This window comes from Styela clava, chromosome 15 (assembly GCF_964204865.1).
Source record: "Styela clava chromosome 15, kaStyClav1.hap1.2, whole genome shotgun sequence".
In the NCBI taxonomy this organism is placed as follows: domain Eukaryota; kingdom Metazoa; phylum Chordata; class Ascidiacea; order Stolidobranchia; family Styelidae; genus Styela; species Styela clava.
Window position 1 is genome coordinate 10,160,378 of NC_135264.1, and position 10,300 is coordinate 10,170,677.

At 36.4% G+C, this 10,300-nt stretch overlaps 1 protein-coding gene and 1 long non-coding RNA gene across 3 annotated transcripts; one reads left to right on the forward strand and one right to left on the reverse strand.

The window, feature by feature from the left end:
- The first annotated feature begins 518 nt into the window (after nt 1–518).
- LOC120334135 (uncharacterized) lies at nt 519–9,028 on the forward strand. 2 transcript variants are annotated; one of them, XM_039401586.2, is made up of 15 exons: nt 519–792; nt 1,839–2,146; nt 3,121–3,321; nt 3,399–3,514; nt 3,734–3,893; nt 4,182–4,330; nt 4,490–4,591; nt 4,799–4,969; nt 5,058–5,191; nt 5,902–6,061; nt 6,268–6,468; nt 6,546–6,618; nt 6,687–6,778; nt 7,265–7,959; nt 8,200–9,028. In XM_039401586.2, the coding sequence occupies exons 2-15, from the start codon at nt 1,936–1,938 to the stop codon at nt 8,660–8,662; spliced, it is 2,928 nt and encodes a 975-aa protein (XP_039257520.2). In that variant the 5' UTR covers nt 519–792; nt 1,839–1,935; the 3' UTR covers nt 8,663–9,028. The 2 variants fall into 2 exon arrangements, with proteins under 2 accessions (XP_039257520.2, XP_039257521.2); XM_039401587.2 differs by having other exon boundaries at nt 1,855–2,146.
- Nucleotides 6,622–8,490, reverse strand: LOC120334137 (uncharacterized). The gene is made up of 3 exons (XR_005568417.2): nt 8,354–8,490; nt 7,216–7,327; nt 6,622–6,758 (listed from the first exon to the last, which is right to left on the reverse strand). It is a non-coding gene; the product is annotated as an uncharacterized LOC120334137 (long non-coding RNA).
- Nucleotides 9,029–10,300: the final 1,272 nt, after the last annotated feature.

Sequence of the window (10,300 nt, forward strand, 5' to 3'; positions counted from 1 at the left end):
CAAGTAATGCAGATATAAATCAGCGGGTCATGTGACTGTGTCTTCAATGCATAATAATATACGCAGAATACTTCATTATTGACTGCCAATAACATTGTTGTGCTGTGAATTATTGATAAATCACGCAAGCTTAGGTCGTAGATCAGTTGAAAATTTTATATTTTTTTGTTTATACAAAAAGAGTTTTGTGGTAAAGTTGGTGTGTTGTCTCTCACTACACATAAGTAAATATGTTAAAAGGTGACTGTAAAACGAAAATGCAAATGAAATATTTGCTAACGTTTGCCTTGGTTCGTTCGGAGTTTGCTTTGCGATTTTGAACCCATCGTTTAAGAGCCTGATAACCTAATAACTCTCTTATTGTTGTCGATGTACGTTTGAACTTGGAGCGGCTAATCTTTGGGAGTTTTATTTATGGATATATATATAGGAAGATTTACCCTTGACATCGTCATATTCATTTTAAACATTCGTGTTTCGTCACAATTCATTTTAAGGTAAATGAACATTTCGATTTCAATTAGAATCCTTTTAGAATTAACGTCAATTGGGAAAAGTTTATCGTTTGTTCCCCAGAGCTTATGAGCTAATAACGTCAAGTGGATTGAGATCGGCGAATGCGGTTTTAATTGAAATTTCAGGTGGAGTGTACTTTAACTGACAAGACAGTTTATCTAAACCTGAAACTGAATACAAGCCAGACATGGCCCTTTACAAAGCTGCAGAATTTTTGTCTTTGACAACGAGCTGAACTAAAGCAACATGCCATTATGGATAAACCCGAAGATCAGGGTAAAGTATACACCACTGGCAAATTTCGTTTTACTAAAAGTTGTTTCTAGCTTATAGCCAACTGAATTTGCCGATTTAGTTCGCGACGTTTAGCAAAATAAAATAGTAACTATACAACAAAGATTTAGTTTATATCAAGTTAACGATGATGTTCTCGGCCAAGCTAATTTAGAATAGCGAACTGAATACAATATTATCAATTACGGAGTATACGTAAGTAAAAAACGTGTATTTGAAAGTTGTTTGGAGAGGAAGTTAGAATCGGCTTACAGCTGCCAGTAATCATCAAAACCAACATGGCGTTTAAAATATTACGATTCAGTGTAAACATATATATTTAAAGTACAAAGTATTTGCTCAAATTATTAGTGTTCGGCAAGTTTTGCACCATAAAATATACCAGCAAAGATGTCTTTTGTGTTCTTTCGTTTACGTGTTTGGTATTGATTCTTCGGCGGAGAGGTATACCTCAAAGCGGCGTTGTTGAACTAAAACTTGCCAATTCGACACATGCCGATAGCCAAAATAGATACATCAAATAAATTTTAAAAAGTAAATTGTCAGTGTACTATTCGCACAACAATTTGACCTTGTCTAGATGAGTATTTGATCACTTGATCCAAACCCGTTGCATATATGAGTGCGCGTGGTTGAGAGCTCTTAACTTGATGGGAACATGTCGATAATGAAGTTTCTGATTTATATATACTCGTAAACCAGTTGGTAATCTGATTTCTTTTTCGACTTTCAATAATGACTTTTACGTGGATGTTGGATGGATAAGTTCGGAAAAAGTTTTTCAATCGAGATGCTGTCTTATTCCTATAAAATATGTACTACAAGTCTGGCGCGAGTTATTGAATAAGGACGACTCATTTTTGAACTATCATATTAATTTTTAGAATATAACTTTTTTCGGTACTGGAGACTATTTTTTGCGTTCATAAATGTAGATAGTTTTTTCTTTGTTCCACAAAATTTACTAAACTTACTGAAGAGTGAGAGAAAATAATGATGCATCGTATATATATTATAATTATTTACAGATTTCTTGTACAACAGTGTAAAATGGTCAAGCTGGCACCAAATGGTACAAGGTTATAAAAGGATATTTAACAAGATTGACGAGTAGCTTTCAGCGAAATGGCGGGAGTGAAAGCTGCCTCAACTCCGCGAACTTCGCAACTATTGCCCGTAAGGCGACCTAGTACAATGTTCAATAGATGTATATCCTCGAATATTACGATGGTCCATACAGATGATGGAAAACCAGCTGTTATTGCAAAGCAAAGTACATTCAGCGTTCCAAGTTTGAATGGACCTTATGGAGTATTGAACATAACACGCGTTGAAGGTAACAAGATCTTAGTGCGATGCAAGTTATTGAATCCAAGAATACATTTGAAATTACCAAAATTTGATTATCCCGATATTCGAGGGATAACAAATGCTACCTTGTAGAATTTTGATATTCATCCTCGCATTTTTTAATGAATATAGGTCGTGAAGACGAGCATGCACGAAAATTAAATGAATTTGCGACTAGTTGGATAATATATATGAATCGGTTGACGTGATTGTCTTTTCATATAGTGAAAATATATCATTTTAAAACAGTAACAAATTACATAAAATTGAATCTCATGAATACCGATTTTAGATGAATCATATCAAACAAAAAAATTTAATATATATTCTACGTTCAGAACGCTTCTTGTTCGACAAGCTCACATGGGCTTGTTGAACATTCGTGAAAAATGATTTTTTGCTGTTAGTTTACCCTTGTTCAAACAAACAATTTGACTTTGTTCATAGACATATATGGTCACTGGCATTCACTCGATCATCAACCTGTTGCATATAGAATTCCAGTGCTGGGATGTACGTTAAGTTAAGAGCCCTTCAATTGACATGAATGTTCTTAATGTAGATTAGCCAAACTCTATACCATTTGTGTAAAATTGCGTCCTGTATTTTCAAAATTATCTTTAGTTACGAGTATAGGATTACTGTGTATTAAACAGTGTTTTGTTATGTTCGGTATAATACTTTTGTAGCGGGTCAAAGTTAGGTAATTAAATTGAATTAATTAGTTCATTTGTCAGCGTCGCCTCTTTTGTTCAATCGTCTATTTACTCTATTAGATCAAATCGAATTGTAAAATCATGTACAACCAAACACGCTAATATACGTACCCTATCGGGAGCTCATATATATATCTTCAAGTTTAAAACGGGTATAGTCAATCGAGAATTTTTTCGCCATCGTTAGTGGCGCCTTTGTGGCATACTAACAAAAAACATTGAAACCTTAGCCTATTTTACACAGAGCGTTGTAGTGATGCGAAAGGAGACGACGACGTGATGTCAACAGTTAGTGGATCCTCCTACACATCCTCCTCGTGTACAAGTATAAGTCCAAGTCCATCAGTTCCTGTTCTTCGCGTCAAGTCTTCATATGCAAAAACATCACATGATGCGCTCAGACTGGCTTTGCGACAATTGGAATGGCAGGAAAAAGCTAAACAAGGTATTTTTGTCCAATGATTTTTTAATTTGTAGATTGAGTTGAGTTGTTTATAAATTATTTATTGCGATTCGTTTCAGATGGAGCTTACGACTTTTATTGGCATGGCGTCACGTATGAAGACACGTGCCACGACAGTGTAACAGAAGTTCACGCCGTCAACAAGCTACCCGGAATGCTAGAAATATCCCACAAGGTAGGCAGGATTATGTTATTTTGCACTGATTTGCTTATTTATTATTCGAAAAATACCAATATTTTAGCGGACGATATGTACTGAAGTACAAAAAGTAGATAAGCTACTTAACTGTGAACATGGATAACTTTTTAGTTACGAGGTTGAGGTACTGAGCAAGGTGATTATCGCCCTCTTATACTGGAGTTGCACTTTTATATATATGATTTTTATGTTCAGGTTCAATTATCACGTATTTTGAAACGAATGCAAACGTTATATCCCGGAGAATTCGACTTCTATCCAACTTCCTGGGTTATTCCGGAACAATATCATCAGTTCATTGGAGAAGTCGGAACTGCTGCCGGCAGTAAAAATAAAAGCGGTCGTTTTACCCCAGGTATAATAATAAAAAACGTTGTTGATAAATAATAGGCATTTTAGTGTGATTCACAGATGCGAAAAAAACGAACAGGATTTTACTTTTGAATGCCATTTACAAGTAGTTAATCAAATGACTTGCTTGCAGCGTCGGCTGTCGACAAAAAAAATCTATAAATATTAGGGTTTGCGACGTTCGACGCTGAAGGCAATCTATTAGCCCCCAACAAAGTGATCCATTTAAATAGCGACTGGGACCATATCTCCTATTTCCAAAATTGTTTCATATTAATTATACCTATCCCAGATAATAAAGTCAGAAAATCTTCGATACCTACGACTCCTCGAACTTTTATCGTAAAACCGGACGCTGGAAGGCAAGGCGATGGAATTTATCTGGTTACAGATCCACGAGATGTTCAAGCTGAAGTTGGGACAAGGCCTTCTATTGTGCAGGTTAGCATATCATAATATCTTATGAATTGTAAACGATCTATTTCCGTCTGAAAGGTGTAATTGACTGTTGTAAGTTGTAAATGCTTATGTCGACTCATGATTCTTGCTGTGCATCGGAAAAATTCATCAGCTAATAACACTGTATTGTTTTCATTTCAGGAATACATTGATTCGCCTTTGTTGCTTGAAGGTTATAAATTTGACCTTCGAATATATGTTGTTATTTCAAGAATTGATCCGGTCGAAATATATATTTGCAAGGTATGCATTCGCGACATTTATATATTTTGTATGAAAAAATAAGCAAAACGGACATTCATTTGATGTATCTATCTTAGCTTTGGTAAATTTCGTGAACTTGAAATCGTAAAAAGTCGTAATATATAAATGAGTACCCGAGTGCATGATGTCACGTTGAATTGTGCGCCAGATTCAAATTTCAGGCCATCGCGGTGTTTGTTTTGTTAGGAAGGTCTTGCAAGACTATGTACGACACCATACGAAGCACCAACTAAGCAAAACGTCAAGAATACCTTCATGCATTTAACAAACTACAGTTTAAATAAAAACAGTGAAGATTTTGTACAAACTGATGCGGCAGGAACTGGTTCGAAGCGGACATTAACGAGCGTTGAAGAGGTTGGTACTGGACTATATATATGTTCTTTACTTCTTCTTTTTGAATTGTCGATACTTATCAACCATGAACTGATATTTGCTATTTTAGTTATTGGAGAAGAAGGGCTATGACGTCAAGCGAATGCGCAAAGAAATCAAACAACTTGCCGTCAAGACTATTTTGGCAATATTGCCAGATCTTGCAATATGGAGCCACGCGAGCAATATAACAAAAAATACTAGGTAATTCGTAGCATTGCTGTGACCACTTTATAATATAAATACTGATCTTGAGTTTCGGAAATCGTTTGTTAAATCTACCAGGGATATTAAATTAGAAAACGTTGCACCTTACTTAAAATGTAAACCGTTTTTGTGAAATACGATTTACCACATTGATTAGTGCTGTATTTGAAAATAAATCAAAAAATTACTAGCTTGTTCTAATAATACCTCGAAATAGGCAGTGTTGATGTTGAGTTAAATATTTTCAATACATGATTCAAATCCTATTTTGATTTTCGAAGTAACGTTGCTAAAGCAAGATGAGAGTTTTTTTTAGGTTTTGTGTCAATGTGACTCATATTTGCACATTTCATTGTTGCTTGTGAAACCTAGTATATATTTATAATTACTTGTGACTCGAGCTGCACAGTTATGTAGCAGCTGCGACTAGACTTGACGTATGACTCGGTAGTGCGATGACTCAATTTGAATTGGGACTCGATTTTTGAAATTTGCTGATTCTCTGAACTCGGGTGACTCATAACTAGACTTGGCTCGCAACTAGGAGTTTAGTGATTAGTACTCAACGCTATAGTTCGTCAAATGTGAAAAAAAGACTCCGACCCTAAATCCAACGTTTTGAGTTATTGTTGCATTGCATTAAAATTGCATTTTAGTCGATACAAACAAATAATATTTTGATCATTATCCAATCTATCAACTTCCAGATGCTTTCAAATACTTGGATTTGATGTCATGCTCACATCCGAGTTGAAAGCTTATTTGTTGGAAGTGAATGCGGCTCCTAGTTTGCGAATTGATGCTGTACACGAGGTTGAGCCAGACAGTGGTGTTTTTGAAACTGTAATCAGTGCTGTTGATGAGCAGGTAACAACAAACGATTAATATTAAAGTTACCGGTATTAAATATTTTATACACAGTAACTACGGAGACGGAGGCGTGAATGGCTGAGTAGCGTGTCAGACTGAACGATACAGAATACAATTTGTGAACGTGCCATGCAATTTATTTGAAACACTTTATCGAATAAAGAGGAAGTTTCAATCTTTCTGTGACAAATATATTTTCTCAGGTCAAAGTAACTCTCATTAGGGATACATTGGAATTAGTAGCGCTTGGAGAAGAAAATATTGACATGACTACATCCTGTTTAAAGCGGATTTATCCGGTTAAAAATCCGAACGAACCACCAAAAAATTTTCAAGAGTTTCAGGAACGTATCCGACTTTGTGACAAGCGTTGCAGAGAACATAACACTCATGGAGGTTCCCGGGTATGACGTATCTTACGATTCTGGTATCCTTCTAATATTCGAACTTTGATAAAGCGTTTTCTTCTGTATCATTTTAGACTTCCACGAGCCTTTTATCTCATCAAACATCAGACTTGAAAACCCGCGAAGGCCCTTCTCGACCACGACATCGTAATATATTTTTTGTTGAAAGCGTTCAATTGAGACTGCTACAATAATTGAATTTGGTTATATTTCAGATTGGTTTTGTAATCGACACTGTCTGCATTGTCATGCAACAATTACCAGAAAAAAGTCGAATTCTGTTCCATCTGTTATAAAATATAGACAGGTGAGAAGGCATTTGTGCATACAACCGATTAACTAATATAAACATATATATACATTTTGTCGTGATTAATTTTCGGTCAGTTGGTATGACCTCAGTTTGCTGAGTTCAATCACCCTTTCTGCGAAACTGCTCGAACATTATTATCAGAAGAAGATTTTTTATCAATTGCCTTCAATTTAAAATATTTGTTTTAAGAGTTCACTTGAATAGTTGATCCTAGGTTGGTGCTACCATAACATAAAGTAAACCGCCATATGCCGCCTAAAAGCAGCAGTTTTGCTTGCCTATCGCACCCAAAGCATATTTCGCTTCGGATCCCTATTGTAAGCACGAGACTTACCACAAGCTTGTAGCAAAGCTTGAAGTCTACCGTACCGTATCCCAAACATATTTTGCTTCATCTGCATGATCTATATTAAATTAGCTATAAACAACACCTCTATATCCTTTTCCAATGTAGCGTTTTATGACAATTCTTTTGAACAGGCCGGAGATAACCCGCTTTCTTCCGATTGGAGATTCTTTGATCATCATTCGTGTGGTTCGACACTATTGAAATACGAAAGGCAACCAGTTGTAAATAATTTTAAACATAAACCCGCGAAACAAAATAGATTCGAGACTGGCGGTACAGATCTCGTCTCATCTGACGAAGACGAACCGTATAAACAATGTTACAATTGTGGAGGATATCTAAACGAAGCGGTCGGTCCTGGTATCATAGAACAAAGAGACCTGCTTCATTGTAAAGAAAACCTACCTGAAGTCGTGGCGCAATCATATTCTTTCACACAACTTGGCACAATTTTAGACCGAGACAAAAACAATCCTTTACTACATAGAGAGTTTAAGCTTACTCCAGCACACACTAGTCTTGTTTTGCCACGGTATGACACAAAAGAACGTGATAATTATGGACAAAAAGCTTGGGCTACAGACTCAAACAAAGACCTATTAGCAGACGATAAGAAAAGCAAACATCAATGCCAGGATATCCAGGAGAAAATAATTCCCAGCATCCCCGGAAAAAGAGGGGTTGTTGACCGTAACGCAAAATCTTCGACATTTTCTGGATACCACATGTTACTATTGCGTAGATGTGCCAAAATTTTTATTTACTTCAATGGCATCAAATCAAGCTTAGCTATGGGTGCAACAGCGTTCAGAAATATGGCCAGAAAGTGGGTACTTTGATTTTCATTGCATCATTACTTTGGTGTTTAAAAACTTGAGATATTGAAAGTATAAAAACCGATGCGCTCATTTCGGTTAATCGAAAGATATACCTCAATGAAATTACCGCCAAAATCTCTAGCATTGCATCGAAACCCCTATAATCATAGAAAATGTTATTATTATGAAATGTGTCCATTTCATCATTTATTCTAGGTTTCTTTTAAACATTTTTCTACTTTTTGCAGGTGCAATTTATGCGATCAAGGTTCTCTTCCGTCTATTGATATTTTATACATAGACTCATTACGACAATGGCAAAGCTACCGGAACGCCCATGGAACACCATATTACATTCAAACATCTGATCAGCAAAAGGACCTAAAGAGTAAAAAGGCTTACCTGAAACAAGCCACCGGTCTCCCCTTCCAAGGTTTCGTAGACGCCATTTTCCGGATAGCTTCTCAACGCTATCGAGGAGAAACATTACGGGACAAAGTCGAATGCTTGATAGCAGGGTGTGAGAGATATATAGCAAGTGCAAAGAAAATTGAAAAAGCAGAGAAATTAAAACAGCGTGAAAGAGGTGGAACTCTGATGTCACCCTGGAAAGATCCAGTGGAGAAAAATAACCCGAGGCCTCGTATAAAACCAATAAATATTGGCAGTTATCCAAAATTAACCCGTAGATCGAGGCGTATATCTCAGTAATTTTTGCTTGTTGACCTTCGTCGTTGCCACTCATTAATATAACACGTATTGGTCAGCCTCACTTGCTTGCCAATACAAAACATCTAATTTTTTTCATTCTTATCTATGTGACCTTATTTGATATGTGCAATATTAAATACATACGAATTAGGACTGTCATTGACTCCTTTATCTATGCTGCACGCTTGGTTGGTGAGTTTTCTTTATGACATGACTAGTAGCTTATTTCCTGTCGTTCTTCGCTTTTAAAACATGCCGAAACAGAATAACAAAGGCTTAAGATTTGATAACCGAGATGATGTATGACGCTGGCGGGATTATGATACAGTTGAACTGTTCTAGTTCTAGAATAGATAGTAGATAGTAGTTCAGGTTCGTAACTTCACCGTTTCACGCCTTCAAAGCGGTGCTTGTGATCTTAATTTGATAAGCGGCATGCATATAATACGTCTGTCGTACAGGATATAAGCAGTTACAGTCAAATTACCACATCTATAAATTATTTCATTTGAGTCAATAATACGAAACCTGTAGAATAGAGGATTAAGAATTATATCGTTTCTAATTCGGATTTTAATATAACTCTCATGAATCGGCGTCACAGGCTATCTTTAGATAAAGATGTCAAGTACTGTTCATCGACAAATAGCGTAGTATTTATTGCACTGCAGCAGGTATTGATTTTGGTTGGGATATTAGTTGATTTCTGTAAAGAGAAGACAGCGGCAAACAGGGAAATACGCAATTCCGGACATGAATGGAATTATCGAAACTTGATTGTATAAATAGCCTTCTTAGGAAACGAATATGAACGGTGTAAACGATACCATCTTACAGCCATAGTAATGCTACGCCAGAGCTGACTGGCAGAAAAACGCCTAGAGTTGACAAGAAACGTCAAACTTAGAGAAAATATGTACAGCCGACGTCGAGAACATTAAAACGCTGGTACAATCCCGCTGTACACCTATGAAAACATCTTGCCAACGCCCGTGTGTGCTCGCAAACTACAGAATATTTGACAAGCTTTCCTAGAACCCAAAAACCTAGTTTAATAATCATCTTTTGTGAATATCCGACAAACAAAACCATTCGATGTGGACATTGCGTGTTCAGCAAATGAATGCCCTCGAGATGTTGAAACCACTCAATCGGGAATTTTCGTCTCTGTTCAGAATAGACGTCGAACGCCAGTCGAGCGTAATAATAACAAGAAGCCTCGCTGTAAACGGCAGTAAAATTACACGTGTAGTCCAGTCTAAAAGGGTAAAAAGTGAGACTGTGAACTAGTAGTTCTGTAGTTGAAGTTATGTTAGTGCGTCTTCGCGGGGAAAACAGTTCTAGCGTGTGGGCGGTTTGGCGACAATGTTTATTTTCAGTTTGGCACTTGTCAAGCTTTCGTGATACATGACGCGAACCTAATATCTGCAATTCGAGAAAATCAAATTTTGATTCATTCAAATTTGATAAGTAAAGCTAACGATTGCTACAATGTATATTCATGTTGAGGGTATACGTAGATCATCATGTGTCAACAAAACGATGTAATTCGGCGACGTTTTCATACGAAAAACTTAACAATATTATGCATTAAGTTATTCAGTAGTGTATAGAATTCCGTGCAGGTTGTACAATATT

Coding starts and splice junctions, on each gene's coding strand:
- LOC120334135 (XM_039401586.2), top strand. CDS start 1,936: ATGGCGGGAGTGAAAGCTGCCTCAACTCCGCGAACTTCGCAACTATTG. Junction 5,192..5,901: donor AATATAACAAAAAATACTAG/GTAATTCGTAGC, acceptor ATCAACTTCCAG/ATGCTTTCAAATACTTGGAT. Junction 6,619..6,686: donor CCCTTCTCGACCACGACATC/GTAATATATTTT, acceptor GTTATATTTCAG/ATTGGTTTTGTAATCGACAC.